At 43.3% G+C, this 23,500-nt stretch overlaps 1 protein-coding gene across 1 annotated transcript in view; it reads right to left on the reverse strand.

Moving 5' to 3' along the window:
- Window positions 1-1,017: 1,017 nt before the first annotated feature.
- The window catches only part of LOC109627143 (disintegrin and metalloproteinase domain-containing protein 12-like), a 74,095-nt gene continuing 51,612 nt past the window's right edge, over window positions 1,018-23,500 (reverse strand). The window contains exons 11-23 of the mRNA XM_020083555.2: window positions 23,092-23,240; window positions 16,343-16,520; window positions 13,417-13,506; window positions 13,081-13,276; window positions 12,885-12,993; window positions 12,108-12,306; window positions 10,673-10,750; window positions 9,299-9,407; window positions 8,618-8,753; window positions 8,259-8,373; window positions 6,929-7,186; window positions 3,199-3,380; window positions 1,018-2,764 (exon numbers count right to left, since the gene is read on the reverse strand). Coding sequence (XP_019939114.2) covers window positions 2,695-2,764; window positions 3,199-3,380; window positions 6,929-7,186; window positions 8,259-8,373; window positions 8,618-8,753; window positions 9,299-9,407; window positions 10,673-10,750; window positions 12,108-12,306; window positions 12,885-12,993; window positions 13,081-13,276; window positions 13,417-13,506; window positions 16,343-16,520; window positions 23,092-23,240 — 1,869 coding nt within the window. The 3' untranslated portion in view covers window positions 1,018-2,694. The remainder of the gene's footprint in view (window positions 2,765-3,198; window positions 3,381-6,928; window positions 7,187-8,258; window positions 8,374-8,617; window positions 8,754-9,298; window positions 9,408-10,672; window positions 10,751-12,107; window positions 12,307-12,884; window positions 12,994-13,080; window positions 13,277-13,416; window positions 13,507-16,342; window positions 16,521-23,091; window positions 23,241-23,500) is intronic.

The raw sequence follows: 23,500 nt of genomic DNA on the forward strand, positions 1-23,500 counted from the left end.
TAGCTGCAGAGATTATAAAGCAATACCCTGTTTAATTTCCACCACTTGAAGCAGATTTATATTTATATATATATAGTTCTAGGACATAAAGTGATAATGAGACAGTATCTTAAGGGATGAGAAACCTTAAGTGGTAAGAGTTAAGAGTAAGTTAAGAGATAAATAATACCATGATAAAATTGTCATAATAAAAAAAACCCCACACAAAATAAAGGAAATAAAGCTGTGGACTTTTTTTTCACCAAGTAGTGTAAATGACCTTATTTTTTGATTCTTGACTTTTCTTTAAATATAGTTGAAAAGCATCTACTGGATTAAGTTGAACTCAATGCATTTACCCAATCAACAAATTCACTTTCAGCAGGCTGCAGTCTCACCACCAGGGGCGCCGTTTGGTCCTCTTTATCTTCACCTACTCTTCATGTGTCAGCTCTGTTAAATTCTAGTCTGTAAAACTACAGCCTGTGTGTCTGTGAGTTACCATGAAACAATACATGTGGCCTGAATGATTTTAATTGCACACAAGTGTAGTTCAAATATTCAGCACTAAACACAATATTTTATCCTGTGGATCCCGATTCTCTCCTTTTGTTTTTTTGGTAAAATGCACTCTGTGGAATTATACAACCTGTAAGTAATTATATATTTTTTAACAAAAAATCCCAAACCTGCACGAATTGAAGCACTCTCTTTAAAAACTCTTACAAAGACCTTAGCAAACTGCTCTTACACAGAAGCTCTGACTATTGAAGTAAGACAAGTGTTAAATGGTAAAACCAATTACACTTGCACTGTGTGAATCAGTATTCAATCTCCTGGTTGTGTTTCAGCTCGAGTATAAAAGAAAAGCCGGGGGCTCTTGACAAAAGGTTATGTTGTGTAGATACGTGGCAATTGTGCCTTTAAAACTGTTAAAGTGCTCTTTGTATTCTCACAAAGCAGAGCTGCTGCGTGTGGACGGAGAAATTGATTGTTTCTTTCATATCTCTTCATTTCACAAAAATCAAAACCACAAACTTTCTCCTGTGTTTGAAAAAACAGTTTTTACTAATGCTGCTCGAGTGTTCAAAATACCATGATCAGAGGCCGACACTTGTTTTCTTTACATATGATGTATCAAACAGTCGTCATAAAAAAAGCTATGAAAAACGTGTTCCACTGTAAAACACTGTACAAGGAACGCAGATCACTCGCAGACGTGACGTACAGTCAGGTGACAGGACAAGAGGACGGCCTCATCAGTACGTGGACACATATGGCACTGACAAAGCAAAGGAAACAAAGCCATGGATGTAAAACTAGTGCGTCATTGAAAAAATCGAAGTATCAAAAGTAAGAAAAGTTCAGTCTGACGTCAGTTTTCAGTTTATATGTTTGAGAGAAGCTGTGCTGAAAGGAAATGCTGCTGAATGTAAATGTTAACACGCTGCTAAAACAAGAAATCTGTAAAAAATGATACAACCATGTTCGGTTTCCACGTCTGATTTGTGCAGGATATTGTATCTAGGATGTAAATTTTAAAAAAAAATAAGTGAAAGGAAAAAGGTTTGAAAAACTGCAGAGAATGATTCGGTTGGGTGGTGGAGTTACCGAACTTCATATCAGTTGCAGAGATGGAGCAGTTTGTCCTGGTTGAGTGAATCCATCCTCACCCCATCACACAAAAAAAAGATTTTAAATCCACACATGGACGCTGTGGCCGGACACCGTTGTTTTTACATGTGATGCCTTCATGGCCGCAGCTTTAAGACAGTCCTCAGCGGCTCCACCGTTGATCCTCGATGCATGGAGGGAAATAGTCCAACACACCTGACCTTCAGTGGAAGCAATGCTTTAAAGAAAGCTTCCTCTCTCTCTGGGATGTGAACGCTCGCTTGAGCTCGGCTCATTTTTAGATCCACGTTCAGCTCATCCCTCAGCACCCCCACATCCCCCGAGTGAGCTTCAAGGGGTACATGCAAAGGGAAATGGCAAAACCAGTGACATTTCACAATCCCAACTCGTCACCTGGAAGAAGAGGTGACGAGCCGCACTTTTCCAATTCCCACACAGTGTTTCAGCTGTTTAATCAGGTTGCAGAGCTGCAGCGGTGACACCACGGCAGAGTGTTCCTCCTCAGAGGCCGCGGTGAGCCTTTCTCAGTCCGGCTCAAGGATCGGCACAGAGCGTTTAAGCTCTGGGAAAAACCCCCCACTGAGCTGTGAATGAATTAGAAGTGTCTCTGAAGTTTTCTCTCAACTCAACTCACACTCTTCCTGCTGTGTGCAGAATAAAACTCATCTAACAGGTTCCCTTCATTAAAACACTTTTCACAAAAAAACGTTAATGCACAATTTCACATTGGCTTTAAAAGAAACAAAATCCCTCGCCTTCATAAAGATGAGTTGATATGGAAACAAAATAGTGAAATTGATGCAAACAACAAATCAAAATGTAAGTCGTAGTAAAAGTGTCTGGCACAGTGCACTGCGTGGCAATAAATACAGAATATAAATACTTTACATGTACCTGAGCTCAGACTCGTAGCACCGTTCAGAGACAGAGCACCAAAGGGACACGGCAGATCTCCTGATTCAAAACTCAGGGAAGCCACCATCTTCTTTTCTTTTTTTTTTAAAGGTTTTCAGAGCTTCCTCATAGTGCAATTTCTTTTTAGTGTCTTCATCACAACAATGTCCCTTTTCGGTCAAAGTCTCAGCTGCTGTATTTGACGTTGGCAACTATGCAAGGCTTTGGTAGTGTCGGAGGCTGCTTGGGGCTGGGTCTGAAACAGGGAGAGAAGTGATTCACATGTGAGTGACACCTTCTTCCATCCTTCCTTACTTCTTTACTTCCTTCCTTTTTTACTTCCTTCTATACTTTCTCTAATTTACTTTCTTCTCTGCTACTTTGTTCTTACTTCTTTCCTTACTTACTTCTTTACTTCCTTCACTCACATCCTTCCTTCCTCACATAAACCCAATTTACCATATTGCAGAATTTAGGACAAAAGTAAAATAAACAAAACATTCTAAGACACAAAAAAACACACACAAAAATCAATTAAAGCACTTGAATCAACAGCGTGAGGTAAAATAAGGTGAGATTAAAAGTCTTAATGAGTTGAGCTTCAGATGGATCTGTGTTTTGTTGTTTGTTGTAGTTGTTACCTACAGCGTCAATATAAATAAATCGATCTACATCATGGTTGGGACTCACCTGTTGGGGTGTGGGACAGGGCGCACAGGTCTGGGTACGCCAGGTTTCGGTGCGGGGCCACAAACAGCAGGAGGCCCTTGGACCACAGTGTGGCCCTGCACAACTGAGTGACTCCTAACCAGACGAGAGCTCCTTGGATCAGCAGGAAGTGGCTTCTGAGGGGGACTGGGCTTCTCCAACTCCTGAAAAATAAAAATAATACCTGAGAACAACCTTATCATTGAGGTTAACAAAGCTTTAAAACATACTTTAACCTAAGACACTCGATCAGCTCTGTCTTTTCCTGACCTAGAAAAGATGAGTCTAGCTCTTTCCTCAGTGTCTCAGCTGCAGGTGGTGCAGAACACTGCTGCTCACATTTCAACACCATGATAGGTCCCTCTCTCCAACTCTTGTCTCCCTTCATTGACTGCCAGTCAGATTTAGGATTGATTTTAAGACTCTTTTAAAGCTCAGAACGATCAGGCTCCAGTTATATTACGGAGCTAATATCTCCCTCTGCTCCAGACTGTAATCTAAGATCTTCCAACCAACACTTTGCTAGTTGTTCCCATAAGTCAAGGCTGGTAACTAAGGGTGACCAGGCTTTAGTCATCTGGACCCCAAGGCTCTGGAATGAGAGGAGATTAGACTTAACTTGTTTTCATTATTTAAAACATGCCTGATTTTCAACTGTTTCTTGTAATTAATATTTTCTATTATGTTTTGTCTTGATTTGCTCTGCGTTGTTTTATTTCCATGAATTTCCTTCAGCACTTTTTAACCTTGTTTAGATAAGTGCAGTAGAAATAACGTTTTATTATTATTATAATAATAATCTCCACCAGGTGGCACTCACAGTCAGACCATGAACAGATCAGGCCTGCTGCTGGTGTCCTCCTCACAGATGTGTCAGGGCAGCGCTGCCCATGCAATTTATATCAAGAGGAGCAGCTCATGTGGTTTTAATCTTCTATAGAAGACTGAGGTCATGATGAAGGCCCACTTCTGCCCCCATCTGGTCTCCATTCACTTCCTCCTCTTCTGCTTTGTCGGAGGAAACATCACAGTTCAATCTTAGATGTCTCCCCTTTATACCCATGAGGTCAAGCATCATCACGAGTTTTGAAGACCATCATGCAGCGGGGCTGGGGTCAGCTCTTTCTCAGATATACCGAAGCAATATCAAATGGCAGTGAAGTGAAAAGCAGGCGGAAGAATAGAGCGCGTCTTACACTGTGGGGTGATTATGGCACAGAATGTTGCTGTAGTTTCAACTTACAATAAACCGAACCTGTATCTCACCCACGACTGTCTGAAAAAACCCTGCTGGCTCCTTCAGGTGAAGCAATCCAATTGGAAAATTCTTCCATGCCCCCAGCAGAGAGCTTTCACTGTGTGTGTGTGTGTGTGTGTGTGTGGTGTTGGAAAAGGCTTTGTCAATGTCTCGAAGCTGCCAAACAGCTGCTAAAGATACTGCTGGTGAAGTCTGCTGCCAACAGGAATCACTTTCAGTTTCACACTCCGACATTAAATAGGAGCAGCTGAAAGGGAAAAATCAACTTCTTGTCAGGAGTCAAAGCTCTGCCTGCTGTACAGGTGCAAGAAAACCAAGAAGCTTTATTTAAAATGGCCACGGAAACTGTGCCGTATATTCTATAGCACAGCACATAACATGCTTCGAAAGGGAATTTATTTATTTTCTTGTTATTTTATCTGGTCCAATCGTAGCTTTATATATATTTATCGTTGTAATCGTTGTTATGGTGGAGGTGGGGGTTGTTGTGGTTGATGTCATCGTGGTGGAGGAGGTGGTTGTTGTTGTCATCATCTTTATTATTATGGTGGTGGTTGTTGTCATCGTTGTGGTGGTAGTGGTTGTTGTTGTCATCATCATTATGGTGGTGGTGGTTGTTGTCATCGTGGTGGAGGAGGTGGTTGTTGTTGTCATCATCATCGTGGTGGTGGTTGTTTGTCATCATTTTATTTGTTTGTGTATAATTTAATTACCAAGCTGCCTGTGAACTGCAGCTCCCAACTTGCCTTTTAGCAAAATCTGACATATTAACATCACAATGGTTTCCATGGTAACACTTAACTTTAACTATATTAGAGTGCGTTGTTATTATTCATGATTCTTCGGGGGGGGGGGGGGGGGGGGGGCGGGTGTTATACAGTAACATGACGATGACAATATGTGAAAATTAGAACATAATTATTCAATGCTGTTTATGGAGCGCTGACATAATCCAACATATGCTGCCATAACTCTTATTAGCTCCAGAACAATGATGTGTTTTTAAAACCAGAGTCTCCTCTGCGACCTCCTCCAATAATTTGGACAAGACTAAAATGTCATTATCTGTTTAACACACCTCTAATTAGCCTGATACTGGTATGACCTCAGTTCCCCTGCAGCTTCATTTTCAGTGCTGTTCTTAAAGGGTAGACCGCGCTCCCTGACATAAATTAAAATCAGCTCCGGGTGAGTTTGGGTCTGGAACTTGTTTCTTTCATCCACTTTTGGTCTCTCTCTGTTTTCACTCATTTGCTTGTTTGAACATTCTGCAACTAATAATTATTTCCATTAAAAGGCAATCTATAATTTTGTTATGCTCAATAAATCAATTAAAATGTCAGAACCAAGTCAAAAACTACAAATAATAGTATTTATGTATATACAGTACTTTTCTTCTTTTCGACCACTAAAAGTACCTTAAAGTACCGTTCACACACGATATATATATATACAGTATATTATGCATATGCATGTACAATTTTCTATGTATTTCTCTAGATATAGCCTATTCTATAATTCACACACTGTTGGCAGAGCCGTCAGGGGGAATCTGGGGATCAGTGTCTTGCTAGGGACCCTTGCATACTGGAGGAACTGGGGATCAAACCTCAGACCTCCTGGTTAGTGGATGGCCCTCTGTACCTCACAGTCGCCCCTGGATATAAACTTGTCTTCACAATTTTCCCAGAAGCCAAGTTGACGTCTTCAGATATTTCATCTGAAGAAGACTCAAAAACCAAGAGGTACTGAATTTACGCGACAGAGTCTGAAAGAAGAATCTCCAAAAACATAAATATTGATCATCTTTGTTAAATCAACTCATTATCTCAAGCCTCCCCCTGTCACTTCATCACTTTGTCTTTCTGCCTTTTCATCCCTCTCTCTTTCTTTCCCTCCCTCTGTCTCTCTGGCCCCTCCAGAGTAAAAGTCAAACCAGATCAAAGGGAAATGAGAGACTTTGAGAATCACTGAGCGAGAGGGATTTAACACCAGGAACCTCTCTGCTTTCTCTTCGCCTCAACTCTGACAGCCTGCGACACTATAACTAAACTCCATGGAATACCAGTGGCTGCGACTTTATCACCCTGCGATATTTGGACACACTGTTGTCTTTCATCCTCTCGGTCTCCCCTCCCACTGCAAGCCTGGCTCCGCTTTTCATTATTTATGTGGTGGTTGGTATTGTAGAATTGAAGTCTCGCTCGGATGACGCTGGCTCCTGGGTTAACCTCGTTATTTTATGGGACTGTGCACAACTGTCAACAAGCATATGCTTTTATAGGACACAAAAGAACCATGAAAGCAGTTGACATCACAATAACAGTGTGAAGGTGGAGCAAACGACATCATCACCCTGGTTTGGCTGCAGCGGTGGGTAAAAGCAGAGGAGCTGCAGCGAGCAACATCATAAAATAAATTGTTTCCAACTAAGCGATCATGGGCCGCACTCACCATGACCATCCTGCAGGAGTTGTGACGTGGCGCCGTGCGGAACGACGCCCCCCTGGATGCGACGTGGGCATGTGGCGGAGGGTCTCTGTGAGGTGGAGGCACCAGAGGTCTCAGCTGCCCGGGGCCGGGGGTCAGGGACACGGTGAGAGCCAGGGGGACGGGGTGGCTGAGGTGAACTGGAGGGCACTGGGGCAGCCGGCGCAGGTTGTGGGAGGGGTAAGGTGCTGGGAGCGCCGCCTCCGGCCCCCGGTGAGGAGGCTGCAGAGAGATGAAACACAGAAGGAGTCAGTCAGAGGAGAATCCGACTGCTTCTTATCAGAAACAGTCATGTTAACCTCCTCCTCTTCCTCCGCTGTTCTTCCTGATGCTGTCAAGGAGGCATAAATCAAACGCTCCCTAAATGCTCACGATTCCCCAAGTCCTCCCTGAGTAACCTATCAAAGTAAAACACCAGGACTGTGCCATGAGCTGAAGAAGGCATACAAACTCCCACTGAAACGGATCAGACATAACACTGAGCCAAAAAAATCTCCCTGGTATTTAGACCCAGCCAGATGTGCACAGCCCAAAAAAACTAAACAAAACACACATGCAGCATTTTAACACAGATCCCAACAACTGGAAAATGACCTCACCTGCACTGTGCTCACATCAAACAGCCTTACATCCTTTCTCTTCTTACCACTGACCCCAAATGAAAACCACATGCCACTGACTGAAAACACCAATCCCATGGTCCCGCACCCCAGCCGGCCTTTCGCTCGTGTGCCACCCCGCAGCAGAAATTTCAGTTCAGTTGCAGCTCATCTCATTTCAGCACAAACCTCACTCAATCGATCACAGGTCACTTCCCATTACAAAGTATGTCAGGGCAGTAATGGAGTAGTTAAGGCGCACAGTGATGCGGGCACACGAGCCATTAAAGCAACGTTCCTCTGCTCTGTCGTGCAATTATCAGTGACAGGATGATTTTATATCTCAAGTAATCTTGTGGGGGGAAAAGGCGCAGATTTACCACATTCTCCTTTAACAGGCAGCTGTTAATGAACAGAAATGTATTCAAGTGTCACAGAACACACGGCTCGGCACGGCTCCGCTATCACCACTTCCTCCACATGTCCACACAGAGGTGGATGATTTAATTGGATTTGAATGAGCTGCCGCTTGTGAGAAAACAACGCGTCAATCCTGCCGAGAAAGATTTGTGCTGCAGAAACAGCTGCGACATTCAAGAAAGAACACATCCGCTGGTGCTCCCCCCCCCGTGTGTTTGAGCCCCACATATTGTACAAAAGTCCCTCTCAAGCAAAGACGTGTGATCTGTAGTGACCTTAAAGATGGCGGTGCTGTACGTCAGCGGCGGGGCCGGTCCTGACGCGGGTGTCGTGCTCGCTGATGGAGGCTGGTCCGGAGCAGATGATCCGCCGACTGCTGCACTCACCGATCTAGAATAGAAAGTAGAATCATAAATTGCTAATTGCAAACTTTATCACATTAGTAATACATCAGTTACAAAGCTAATTTATTTCAAATTATAAAATCAAAACAAATTATTCACAGTAATTGACTTCACAGTGTGACCAGCTGTAAAAATGCTACCGCTCAGCAGTATCCATCAAAGCTTTAATTTTTTTTTGCATTTTCACTGCAACATTAAAATATAAAACTTCATGCTGTGTGAAAAATCACCTGAGCTTCTCGAGTGGGTTCTTTTTGCTGGTGAGGAGGAGGCCGAGGAGAGTTTTTCTCTTGATGCAGACGATCAGACCAGCGCCCAGGACAGTGAGCAGAGCCACCAGGATGCCAACTGTCAGACTCCCACTGTCTGTGTAGAAATACACAAAGAAATCTCTATAAACAGATTCTGCATGTGAATGTGCAGCATGTATAAGGTTCTGGTTTCTAGTTTTACCAATCACGTTGCCCGGAGGTAAACAGTCCATGCGGAAAGCAAACTAGGCGGAACACTTTGACCAAAATGAATCGGCTATCAGCTTTTTTAACTTATCTGCGTTCGAATGCAGATAGACGTTAATAGAGATTAAAAATATCATCTGAACCTAAAACGCCTTCCACAAATACAAAAGTATCATTGTTTGTGATTTGTGTGGAGAAAGATTTGAAACGTGCTGAAAGACAAACAGCTGAAAGAAAATGGATTCAGTCTTTAATGTTGTGCTCTCTGATCTTTAACTTTGAGGATTCTTCCAAGTATTATCCTCCTTAAAACTCAAAAAAATGCCGAAGGATTTCTCAGATTTAGTTTGACTCTGGGGTCAGAGATATATCATTGTTGAAACACTCAATCATTCTGCGCCAAAGACCTGCACGACCCCCACTACAATAAATCAGCCATCTGATGTACTTTACCTGCTAATCTGATGGGGCCACTGTCCAAGCTCCCTCCGAAACCCGCCTTGTCACAGAATGGAGGCGCCCAGTGAGCCTCGCAGTGACAGTTCTTGTTGTTGTTGCACACCTGGAGTATATAAAAGGGACAAATAATATATATTATATAATGTGTCAATACACCACAAGTTCAGACTACACGATTTCCTTACGGGGCCCAAAAAGTTACAGCACACAAATACAAAAGCAGCAAACAGGGGCCGGAATAAGTGAAAGATAAAGGATGAATGGACGGTTCTGTTTAAGAAACTGGACACAGACTTGAGTGACTTCACTCAGGCCACAACAAATTATCATTTCTAAAATTATTGATAATTTTTTCTGAAGTGTTATAACATAATATAAAAAATGTGACTGCCACAACCTCCAAGAGCCAAAAAAAAGAAGCTGGAATCAGTGAATGTTTGATCGATGACTTTTGCTCCAGAAACAGTGAACTGATTTTGAATATTATTGTAAGTTCAATTTCTGCCTGTGTTGTTTCAGCTCTACGCGCCACAGTTGATAAATACTCGTGATGCAGAGCACAGGACTGGTCTAAGTCTAAGAGGATTCCCCTGCAGGGTAATATGGAGCAGGTGAGGGCCTCTTTCCAAGGCAACATCTTGATCTAATCTGTGCATGTGGGGGTGCTCTGGACTCCACGAGGAGCAACATCATTTTATTTCCGCGAGTAAAACAGTCATCTGAGCCTCGCGGATGCGTCTTAATTGGAGCTAAACAAACAAATATAAGCGTTTAATAACTGGAGACGTTTAATTTTAGGAGAGTGTTAAAAAGGTTTCCTCTGCAGCTTTGATGAAGGAAAAAAAAAACTTTAAGCAGTCGCAGTTGAAGCCGCTGGGAGCTGCCAGTGAATTTAAGGCTAATGCTGCAAAAGCCACATATTTAATCTCAAACAGGACCACCCGTAGATGCGTTTAAGAAAAATCCGTGGCTCCAACAGCTCAAAGTCAAACTGGGTGTCACTGCAGCCAGCGTTTAGCCAAACAAAGCGTGGCCTTCATATTTCAACATAGTTTTTTGGGACAAGGACGACTGCCTGAGAGTATGATGAATGGCACTTAGGCCTGAACATAAATAAAGCCATTATAGCTAATTGATTGAACCTTTCAACATTCAGGATGATTGATTACTGGGCACTGTACAGGCTCCCTGCCCACCCTATACCCAGGAATTTCTAACATATTACAGCCAAAATGAGCTTCTGTATGAAAGGGGAGGAATGGAGATATTAAACAACCAAACTGGGTGTGGGGGGGTGTGGTTTGAGATAGACACCCGTCACATTTGTTCTTCACAGCACTGAAACAGAACGAGAGGCACTGCACTCACCCCTCGACCGCTGCACTTGGCGGAGCACTCGTGAACGCCGAAAACGCTGACGTTCTGACACCGACGATTCAGACACATCTGAGACAGACAAAGACATTAAACATTGACAGGTTCAGCTCAAAGAGCGTGTCAGTAATATTCTCAGGCCTTTAATGTTTTAAGAGGAAACGCGGATCCAATTCACCAGCTCTTTTCATTTTCCCCTCGCAGGCCACTTTAGGTATAAAACAGCACAGCATGGAAGACAGTGGGTTTTTTCAGGAATATAGTAAAGCAGATTTTTTTAAAGTTATTATAACGCTCCTTCAAGACACCCAAAGGTATCCATGCTGTGTGTGCGTGTGTGTGTGAGAAGATGAGCTTGGCAGCAGAGGAGACACCAGAGTGCCAGTGCACTTGACAGATGAGGGGGAGGCTGGATCCTCATTAAGAGAAGTAAATTAGACTAAATGGAGAAACGGTATCATTGAAGTGACCAGTGGCTAAATCGACGAGCAGCGGATGATGCCAAATAGAGTGACTAACGGCAGATGGGTTGAGTGTCTGAGTCTGGAATGACAAAAGGACACACCCAGAAGAACCTCTCAGAACGTCTCTTTCATGGCCCGTCACCCTGCATCACTTTTTCCACTCTTTATTTCCCAGCATTTGTGCAATACTATAATGTCAAGAAAATACTCCATTACAAATACAAATAAACCTTGTTTAAATTACCTACAAGATGAGATACACATATTAAGGTATACATCTATATATCGCTGATGCCTTAATGTATAAAAACGTCTAATGTTGTGGCTGAATGTTAAATGAGTATTATTAATAGCTCCACAACCTAAGCTACAAGGTTATATAAGTCTAACCATTTAAAATAATAAAAGAACTGAGATTGTGTTAAAAATTTATGAAATACAAATATCTGTTTTTCAACAAATTTTATAGATTTTATGTAGATTTTATAGTTTTTGAGATATGTACAATTTTCTTCTGCTCCTCTGCTGTTGCTAATTAGCACCACCACACGTTATCAACACGTTTTGCACGGCACATAATGTAACATAATGAAGTCATCATGAGCGTGCAATGTAATAAAGCCGAAGACAGAGACCTTAGATTTCTGGTGTAAAAATAATGATCTAGCTGTTATGGTTTTTATTTCAGGATGATTTAAACAGGATCATGCAAACAATAATTTCCCTCAGACAGTCAGGGACCGAGTTTAATTCATCTGAAGTTTATCAATGCATTAAATCTTACATACTGATTATATGTTTTCCATGTAAAATATGAATCCACAAAATGAAAAATAAATAATCGTAGGAAGAAGATTTTACTCTGAAATGTAGAACAGTAGATGTATTGACAAGCATTAAATTAACAGTTGCATGCTGGTCTAATGTATGTGCTGTACGTGTGTGTGTGTTTAATCAGCTCTCACCATTCCACCTCCACACTTTGTGCCCGTCAGCACCAGGCCGGGGTCGGGCATGTCATCCCCCAGGTAGACGTGCGTGCCCCGGCACAGTATCCTTCCCCCCTCCTGCAAGGGTATGTTTGTCTCTATGGAAACAGCATTGGTGCCAATTACTGGGCGGTTAGCTCCTCCTTGACACTGGATTTTGCCGCATTTAGCATCTCTGGAAACAGGGAGAATAACAATGTGGTAATTGAATAACATTTCGCTGTTTCCCAAAATGCATGTATATGAAATTATTTTTTACTCTCACTCTTTTCTGTCCAATTAAGTGAAAACGCAGAGGAGGCAGCTTGTTTGTTGTTCTCAGAGCACAACCTGAGAGATTTTCCAACTTGCTCCACAACACCAAGTGACTCTGTAACCTGCAATCAGCACTGCAGCTACTGATCATCTTCATTATTTCATGTGTCGAGGATTTTTTGGGGGGATTAATAGTTTAGTCTGTCAAAAAGGCCATTCCAAGTTGGCAGAGCCTGATGTGGTTTTATGCAGGAAAGAGTCCATTAGCTTGGAAATGTGCAGTTTAAAATGACGTAATTAAAGAAACATGAAACTAATTCTCATATTTCAAAGTAATGTAACGTCCATCATGATGTTTCAGCATCAAATAGCTAATTAAAACTAAACTTAGAGGAGGCTGGATTTATGACCTTTGGCGTGGATTCACAATGTTGTGGCGCTGTCATGTCGTCTGCTTTATATACAGTCTTCGGTTTCGATGGCGACACAAGGACATACCGTGCTTCACATTTGGCAAAGGAGCCTTTGGAGTCCTTCCCACAGTTGCCGTAAGGGTCCCCTGCTGAGTTGACCTTTTCAAAGCAGATGCCCGGAGCTGGTTTGGCCCCTACAACACACAATTAAAGCTATTTTAAACATGGCCGCCGTTATTGAACAACTTGCATGAGCCAGCGACCTGGCCTTCCTCGTGTACCTGGCCCCCACAGTGTGATGCACTGCTGCTCATGGGTCTGGCAGATGCCGTTGTAACAGTATCCGTCCACGTTGTGGCAGGCGTGGCCGTCGTGCAGGTAGACATTGGAGGGGCAGTGAGGGCCGGAACCGGTGCAGAACTCAGGCAGGTCACAGGAGTTACTGGACTCACGGCAGGGAGTGCCCGCCAGTTTGAGCTACACTCAGAAATACACAGACACGAAGGAAGCTTAGACAAATATACAGTGAGATCAAAAGGAGAGGTATCTGTGAAATTTCATTATTGCTGCTGATTTAAGATTCAGTTTAATCAGGGACAATGTCCGTCATTTCTTACCTGGCAGTCCTGGCAGCACTGTCCGTGTGCACAGACTGCATCCCCCTTCAGAGTGCAGGTAGTGGCGTTGCAGCAGGGATTCATACATTCCTTCAGATGAGAAGAATGGAGAGAGAAAAAAAGTCAAGAACGAAAGTGAATCTAAGTGAGGGGGAATGAAAAGTAAAGAAAATTTTACTCAACATAAAGTGATGGTATTTCACCTCGGAGCAAAAGCTCAGACCGTGTTATCAGAAGGAATGCAAACCTAGCAGGAGCGTGTTCTGCAGCAACTTAAAAAAAAACCTGGCAGAGGAAAGGAAACAGCAGTTTCTAGTTCTCTAAAAACAACAACGTTTCCATCTGACAGGATTTACAAGCTCATTCAAACCCCCTGTAGCCGTGAGCAGGATGGTGAAGGAAACGAGCAGAAGAGGAAAGAAAAGGGCATAAAATCCCTTTTATAAGTAAGCAGAATATTGTGTAACTGAGATATTGTGAGTATTAAATAATAGATGGTTAGGTAAGCAGAAGATTTTTTTTAAGCCACCACGTCACAAACTACCTTACCTGAGAACGTGTAAACAGAATGGATATAACTAATGAAAATTCTGAAATACAATATGAGAAACCAGATTGTGTAAATGTTGATGTTCAAATCCTAAAGTATCTAGAAAGAAGAATCAAATTCAATACAATAGTGACAATAGACAGAAGTTAGTAAGTGTAGCCTGCTAGCTTTTCCAGGATTACTAAACCAAGCTACCCAGAAAATGCACTTGCTTCTTACTTTGTGAGTATTTTTTTGCAGTAGCAGGATTTTATCTGTGGATGTGGATTTAATTTGTGTATTTGCAGTGTTGCGAAGTCATTTTGTTTCATCTAAATAGTTCTCTGGAATATTTGTGTGACAATCAGCCTTTCACAGCTGTTTCTTTTAAACATGAGCCAAAACACAGAATATCTCTAAGACAAATCAACACCTTGAAGTTTAATATTAAATGTGAGAGGTGACTGAAACAAGATGCACCAGATATTCTTGTCCTGTTTGTGATGTAGAGGGAGACAAACTGTATCTGAATCCATCCCTGTAACATTTGTCCTCCCTTCACCCATCTGGTTCATGTTAGCCATCATCGTGAGCCGTGCCCTGCACCAATCAGCAGCTCTTCAACTTGTGATACAGATGGAAGTGAGCACTCAATCAAGACTTAGGGTATTAAATGTGTATGTCTGCTTGTGCATGTATGATCTCACACAGAGGCAGCCTGACTGGACCCCGAGGCTCCGGCTCTCTCCCTCTTGCCATTAAGATCTGAACACACTGTACAGCTGAGTGAAGTAAGACTTGGGAGGAAGTAGATGGATGGAGCTGGCAGGGGACACTGGCTGACATGATGGCCCTTCCAGAACTTCTTTCAGCCTGAAAACCATTAAGGGCCTTTCCCAGGGTCCCTGGGGCCAAAGGAGGCGGAGGAGTCGCAATGAAAAGAAGTAGCCTGTGATTGTGAGGAATAGGACCCAGGCGGTTTTTTTTTAATGAGGATTTTTAATGGTGGAGAGAGGTGCTGTCTGAGCACTCTGATCTGGCTGGGGTTGGCCCGTCGCTGCTCGGCTCTGTGGAGAGCGTTATTATGGCTGCTGGCTCCGGCCTGCGGAGCTTGTGTCAGTGCTTTGTTTTGAGGGACAAGGCCACTTTCAGTCTGACCCTGGCTGACGCATGAACAGCTCACAGACAGAGCCAGGCATCAAGGTGTAAACAAATGGCGAAAAAAAGAACAAAGCGCTCACTTACGTAGGCCATTACGCAATTCAAAATATCCTTCCAAATCATAATGGATGTCTCCTTCATACTTTATACTTCTGCCCACGTCCGCCTGCCTCTGCTGATTGTCAGCTGCATCATGATTAACCGTTTTATCATCATGCATTCGGAGCTGTTGGCAACATGTGCCAACATTACATATGTGCATGCCGATGCACATTGGTTTAAATAATTCACCAGTTGACAGGGTGAAGCTGTCAGCGATGTTTTCCACTCAGTGAATTGTAACACGATCAGACAACATCCCTCCTCACAAACACCTCCTCAGTGTGGAGAATGCATAAATGTACGCCCTTATCTTTAAGGTCATTTTCTGAACACTGTGTTTGTACTGCGAGAGCTCAGTGCCGTCAGCTTTGAAAATGTTTGTGCCACTCTACAGGCTACATCCATGCTAGTACTTTTTCATTTGAAAAGCATTTTGGTATTAGTTTTAATCCCCCTCCTTACAAACATGCATATGTGTGCTGGTGTAAACAGGAAGGCATGCACGTCCTGCGAGACACAGTTTGTCTTATGCATGTTTGCAGTTATGTGGTCAAATATATAGTTTAACTGCACAACAGCTGTTGGCAAAGAAAATAGGCTCAGCAATGCCTGTAATTCATTATCCATGTTGCATCCTAGACTGGTAGCTAATGCTAACACCAGTTTTGTTCCACAAAGTGTCATGTTATAGGAATCTGATGAATCAGCAAAGGCTATGTTGTGACTGAAAAGACCAAGCATGCGGTCGTGAGAGTCTGTGTCATTGTTTCCAAACATGTCAGTTTCTGGCTGTCCAGACTGAGGGCTCGGTCACACGTACGCAAATGTGAAGCACACACCGCGAGTTGAACTCCACGTGAAGCCATGCTCCTAAATCGTGCTGATTGGAAGTGAGCAGGGAGCAGAGGCTGGTTTGTGTATGTGTGACTGTGCCCTAAAACGTTTAGTTTGAAAACTAAAATGGGTCCAACAGGGTTTCCAGTCTACTTTCTCACATATAATTTAAAATGATTTATGGGGAGTAGTTGTAGAGGAGATTAAAATGTTGGCAGTGAAAGAAGAATGCTGAAGAACTGCAGGGGGTCTGGAGATAAAAACACAGTTTGTTTACCCTGACCTATATCACGCTCTCACCTCCAGCTCCCCGCAGTCACACTCCTCCCCCTCCTCCACGTAGCCGTTGCCACATTTCTGCCCGCCATAGAGCACCTTGACCTCTGGCATGTTGAACAGACACATCCCGACGCCTTTTTCAAAACTGGCTGTCAGGTCCTTCTTGCTGCAGCTGCTAAACACTGTCGGGAACGGATACCTGTGAGGTACAGAGACAGTTTGTGAGTGACAAAAAAAACATAAAAACAGTGAGGGGGGGGGGATTGTGTGTTACCCACTAGGGCCCTCTTCAGTCTGATGTAATCAGAGCTAATTGCTGCTAATCACAAAATCAATTAAGCCCTCGAGATCGACAATCTCTCCAAAGCTCCATCAGCATGCAACAGCCCCAGCGACGACTCCTCCCTCCACGGAGACAGAGAGAGAGAGAGAGACGGAGATCCGATAAGACATATTTTATGAGACAGGGAATCGTAAAAAACTCATAACAAAAAGTGCTTCCTTTGCAAGACTTGCAACACCCATAAATTTGGCCGAAACAGGGGATTGTGTGTTTTTAATATTGTTTTTGGAGCAGACGGAGAGGGTGGTCTGCTCGATGGGGAAAGCGCACAACCCAGCTTTGTGTCTGCCAAAAGCTTTGTTACAGACCCCATGTGGCTTTATTGAGCTTTTCTGTGATAATATAGTACCTCAGATGACTGTATGCGTGCATGTGTGCGTGTGTGTGTGCAGATTGTATCTTGTGTGTCTCATCATAAAAAAACACCATATGAGATTTTTAATACCTGCACCCACCAGAAAATCCAACACGGCCAGAATGGGTGAATCTGTAATATGATATTCACACTTACATCACTTCTCATCTCTGTGAGCATCGATGACAACAAGTGGGAGATCCAGGACTACTAACATGTCCAAATGTTTTCTTTGAAAAAAATGTTGTGAAGTACGCCATCGATTGTGGTTTTACACTTCTCTACCTCTGCTGAGCCACTTGCCTGTCTGGGCCATGCAGGCTCAAATGCCTTTCCTAAGCGTGGGTCAGCGAGACTTTCCCTGTCGCAGCGGTGAGAGCTGCGAGCGCTGCTGCAGTCAGGATAATAAATAAACCGAGCATGCACCCGTCAACAGCACCCACAACCCTCCCAACAGATGGTTGTCAAGAGAAAGGGAAGTCCAGATAAGCACTGTCAACAGAGTGTAAATCAAACATGTTCCACGTACTCACTGCATAATGTAGTTTCCAAAAGAATGACAGCGCTGGAAATTGACTAGTTCGTTTTCAGCCTTTGCCTCCAGCAAACATGTCAGGATCGTACAAATCATTCAAGACGAAGACTTCGAGAGGAGCTTGTGCATAAGGTGCAGTTCATTTTCAGCCTGAGCTGCTTTGGCACAGAGGGGGTCACACGGCCGCGAAATTGTTCGTAGCGGCCTCGATAAATGCAACTCAATGAAGTATTTATGTGAGCGGAACCTGAGTTTAAACGTGGCGGAGTTTGTCGATTTGTTTTCAGCTGCGAGCCACGGACTGCACTGACATATGAGCTGTGAAATAACCGCTCTCTCTTTGGAGTCTTTCCTTTTTTCCGAGAAGGAGGCAGCAAACTGTTTTTCCCTGATTAGGTTTCACATCTAATATGGCTCTAAATATGTCATGACACTCTGTGAATGTTTTAACATGACCTCACTCTCAGCTTGCGTTTGATTTCCATCATGTGCGGAGGCAGCTTACATCAACTCCTGCTGCTGACCTCCCTCCCCGACATTCACCACCACCCCAAACCCACAGCCCTGCTGCTCGTGAACGTCAATACTATGCCGAGGTTGTTTTGGTTGAAGGCGGGGGTACCTGGAAAAAGATCTGGATTAAAGAAGAAGATCACTTTGGATTTGTGGTGAAATGAAATGTCATAGGGAAAGAGCAAAAACAAAAGCTGCAATAACAGCAATAATTTCGGCCTGTTGTTCTCCTCCTCCTGGCACCTCGGGTGATCCCGCCACGATGCACATCTGTCAGAGGCTGCTGTTCAAAAGTCAGGCCACTTCCTCGGCCACTGCTGTTGTTGATTTTCTCTTTGCCCCCTGAGTCCGGGCCAAAATTGCTTGCTCATGTGGCACCCGCTCATTCGCTGCATTCATTCAATTTCCATGAACTCAGCCCTGCTCTTCAGTTACCAGCCCATGCAATGCATGACAAACACTCACATCCTTGTTTTTTTTCTTCTTTTCTGGTAACTCTGAGATACATGAGCAGCTCGGGATCCAGCTGTTCTTTATGAGAGACCATACAGAAATAATTGGTCTACCCTGCAACAGTCTTGGGGTGGGAGGAGGAATAATGACTGTGAAAAGGCAGAGGCTCCGATGAATTACAGTCAATGGCATTTCGCAGCTGCAGTCCCCTGGGCTAGTAAAGCTGTGCCAGGGCCGGTCGTGGTGTGCACATCTGGGGCTCATGGCGTGCTCAAGACACTCTAGACAACCACTCATCCCGAGGGAGTCTGGGCCCCCTCCTCAAAAGACCCAGTATGACCCAGTGACCTTCTCATCCTGCTCTGGGGTTTTTACAAAGGATGAGCCGTGTTCACCACCGGTCTCTAAAAAAATGCTCTTTGTTCTGTCCAACACTGCAGCATTGTTTTCCACCTGGTTGTGCTCCAGTGCCTTTACGGGATCAATTCATATCTGCCCCGTGTTCTTTTCTTCGTCTCTTACCCTCACTCTGTGTTTGACAGTTGGCTCCTGAGCCGCAGAGGTGCTGCAGTTGATGGTTGATAGAGTGTACAAAGCAATCACTGCGACTAAGCCGCAGCGACGGCCAAACAAGGCTTGAATGGATCAGTGGGAGGCCTGGTGATAAGAAACCATTCCCAGATCTATTACAGGCCTCTATGATCTCCCCCCTGGTAGTGATACTAAAGAGCTGGAGTCTTTCAAACATCTCACAGCCCCACTGCTTTGACAGGAGGGTAGATCAACTGTGAAAGGTAACCCACATTAAAGTAATCGTTAGTATAAACATAATCAAAGGATTAAATGCGCTCACAGCCAAGATAACGTATATTTCTGTCTGTCTCTACTACCCTCTGGCCTTGCACTCCGGAAAATCGCCGGATAATTGGGCTGTGACATTTTCCAAAGTTTACCTTTCACGTATGAAGAACATTCAGACATTTTCCAGGCAATTTATTAGGGGACTGGCAGGAAAACGTCAGGAAAATATCCGGACTTATTCAGTGCATGAATGCTTTGGCCAGAGATCTTCCTGCACAGCTTGATGCCACTCACAGGAGCATGCAAAGTAAAAAAATTTACACTTTATGAAGCAAAAGATTTGTGTTAGATCAAAAGTTTGTGCTACTAAACAGAAGCTGTCAGCACACTCTAGCTTCAGTTATAAAACAAGTGCTCGTTAAAATGTTGCACGACCGACGCATGGAGGCCACGTTCAAGAATGACATTGCTGCAAACCATAAATCCAAACATTATTTCACCAGCAATTAGACTGTGCTAAGCTGGGCAGAGCGCTCTCTCCTCCTCTGTACTTGTGGCTCAGATCACAGAGAACACACAGGAAACCCATCCAGCATTTCCCACACAGCCAGTTTATGTCACATCCTTTCAACTATTAAATGCTGATCAGGCGATGAATCAGGTCTGCTGGCCTTTCCAATGACGCCTCTGCCAAAGCATTTTCCACCATTCTTAAAATGGTGGGAACATTTCTTGAGAAAACACAAAACGTGACCCTCTCTTCATTTTGTTATCGCTGTTTTATCACATTTTGTAAGATGTGGATGTTCTGGCACAGATGCAGACCAAAGCTAACTCAACTTGACAGCTGTGTCCATGACAAATATTTCACACTTGCTTCACAACAGACCTCATATGAATTTTGTGCACAGTGAAACCGAGCTCTGGGCAGTGACATTAGGTGATATGATCTGTTATGGCCTTTGGTGCCTGACAGTCTATCCTATGTTACTAAAAAGCCTTTTCCCATTGATTTCCCGATGGACCCAATTAAACAAGGCATACTACAGTGTTCCTGTTCTTCAGCAGGGCATGGGTCACATTTCCATGTCATGCCTTGGACTCAGATTCTGTGATTCCTGATTATTTTATGACAAGGGAAATACATCATACATCTCTGTGATAAACTGTGCAGTCAGCACACAGGACCTGGAATCTGTCCATCAATGGAGCCGCTTGTGTGACTGACGGCAAGTGACTGTATTCATTGATGGCTATTTTTTCAAGAGAAAAGAAACATGATATCATGGGATTTGTAACCAATTCTAACTTTATAGCTATATGTTGCTACATTTTCAAAAGTTTTTTTAAACTGAGGGAGTCGTCTGCCAGAAACATAATTTACACAATCGTCTGCATACATCTGGAGATCAGCTCCATTATATGAGGGCTTTAATCATTTTTATGTCCATTGGTAAAAACCTAAACTTTGTTAATGAAAGAACTGAGCAATTTGACTTTGGTAAATAATAAACAAGTCGAAAACACAGACCTTCAAATCTAAAGATGGAGAACAATGGACTTGGACCAAACACAGAACTCTGTGGTATTCCAGATTTCTAATGTAATGTACATTTGTGCCACCAGCAGCTCAGTCTCTTCATGTGTTCCTCTGTGTGTGTGTGTTTTAAGGAGATGTAATCTTAAAGGATGAGAAACACCAGCCTGTTCTCATTTGGAGCTAATGGGGGGATTGAAGCGACGGATGATGAGGGAGACACAACAATTTGCCGTGACCAGTGTGAGCAGGAAACAAGCAGTGCTCTGTGCAGATGTGCAGCTGGCACTGGGACAGTTTTACTGCCCCCCGCCATCTACCCACTAACCCCACAACCCCAGTGCATTAATGATGAACTGGATCTCATTATCTTCTCCACCTCGTTGCTGGAGCCACAGCTAGTCAAACAGAGCTTGATGGGTTTGTACGTAGAAGTGACAATGAAGAAATTCCTGCACTCTATTTGATGAAAGTGAAAGATCAATAAAAACAAAACCGGTACTACACACTGACTGAGTGCAGGGAGGTTGTGCCAGTATTTCCAATTACTGAATGCAAGGTAATCACTGGGGCTTTTGCACTCATTCTTCACACTGGTGATGAGCCAATCTGCATAATCACATTGTGCTTTGAAAGGAACGAGTCACCTTTCTGGAAAAACACAGCAGGCAATGTTAGAAACAAATAACTGTGGCTGTTGGGTGATGAACAGGGACCAGGGGATTGCAGCAGAGCTCATGTGTGGTCGCATGGTGTTTTAAAGCATGTAACTGTGTGGGCTGGACCTATGGGGAATGCAGTACCGCCTCAGGCAGAGTATATGGTGCTGAACTGGAATTTAATGTAGCAGTGTGAGGGAATATATAGTTCCTAAACATCTTTATTTGAATGAATTGCTTCCTTAATCCTGGATTAAATAGTGGAGCAGCAATATGGAGCAATAAGTAGGTGTAGAGGGGATTATTTTGAAACCAGAGACCAGATGTTTTTTTTTTTCTTTTGTCAACTGCAATGAAAAAAATGTCTGACTGTTCAGAGCAGAACAAAAAGCTAAATATTCCCATCCCCATACCAGTCTATATTTGGTTCGTCGAATTTGGAAATTTTCTTCACTGCTACGAACAACCTCTGACTCAGATATTTTAGGCGACACATCATCCCCTACATAGAAACAACTGTATAAAGGACGGTTTCAGACACATTTAACTATTTATTTGGAGCAGCAGAGAGATTTTCTAGCATTAAAGTTGCATATACGTATGTCAAAGAATAGCATCACTTTAAATGTCTGTGAATATGGAAGAAAAACGAGACGGCCAGAAAGACACAGAGTAGGAGAGAGACAGAAAGAAAACCTTTTTTCGTTTCTTTGTTTTTCTTTAATCTTCACTGTGTTTTGCCATTTTTGGACAAATTCCATGAGCAGGGATACCCTCAATTAGCATTAAAATACAAATCTATATCTAAACTCTCGTGTTTTTTTATTTTTAAGTCTATAATCAACCTGTTTTTCGTGAACCTGGTCCAAACTAAATAGGGGGAGGGGGGGGTGTTTCCAGCAAAAACAACCGGCTGAGGATCTCACAGACCACGAGACCTTGACTGAAACTGATACCCGGTGTTTCCACCCAGAACATCCTGCTCGGTCTGTTCCAACATGTCAGACGCTGCAATCCGCTGCGAGCAATTCCTCAAGTAGTTAGATGCATCTCACATGTTCCATACATGACTTCTGCACTGGAGATCAACTACACTGCGACGCTCTAAGTGAAACCTGGCTGATTCAGCCACGCTCTGTCGCTGAACCATTGGCGTCTGATTCAAAATGAGTCATATTGCCTCAGGGCGTTAGCTCAGCTGTTGAATCTGCCATAAACCAACAGCTCAACACTTTCACGGCAACACTTGATTACTGCTTGACAGAAAAAGAATTAGAAATGCACAACTTGTGGAATAATGTTTACAGATGATCACAATCTTGGGTTTTTGAGGGAATCTTTCTGTAATTCATAAGTGACTAGATTAATTAAAATTAATGAGGCCTTGACATCAAGATGATGCATTTCGGATGGTTTTGGATGCAGTTTAACCAAAAGGGGCCACACTGGAGCGATGAAGGCCAACTAGCTGAAATAAAACTCCTGCATTCCTGGATATCACAGTAAGAAGTAAGGAGTCAGGAGTCTTGTATATCTATTGACTCTTAATTGTCCAGACAGATGCTGTGACTCACCCGGTGGAGGGAGTCATGATGCAGCCCCCGCGATCCACGGTCACCCTGCAGCCACACCCCCTCTCTGGCGTGTCGTGGTTCATTCCAAAGTTGTGTCCAAGCTCATGGGCCAGAGTGACTGCGGCGCCCAGGGGGTTGTCCGAATGGTCCTAAATGAAGAAATCAATCAATCATGCAGAAACTGAACTTGTCATTTCCGAATATTCGATATAAAACCTCTTCACTTGATTAAGTCTTCCAATAAAAGAATTAGTTCCTTTTACAGTTCGGTTGCTGCAAACAATGACTAATTAAAAACACACATTTGTGATTTCATACTCTGAGGTAAATAACAAATAATAAAAACATTTTACACGAGCCAAACTGCTGTTCCCCGCAGGAGCCACTGGAGAAACATTACTCAGAACAA

The sequence above is a fragment of the Paralichthys olivaceus genome, chromosome 21 (assembly GCF_024713975.1).
Source record: "Paralichthys olivaceus isolate ysfri-2021 chromosome 21, ASM2471397v2, whole genome shotgun sequence".
NCBI lineage: Eukaryota > Metazoa > Chordata > Actinopteri > Pleuronectiformes > Paralichthyidae > Paralichthys > Paralichthys olivaceus.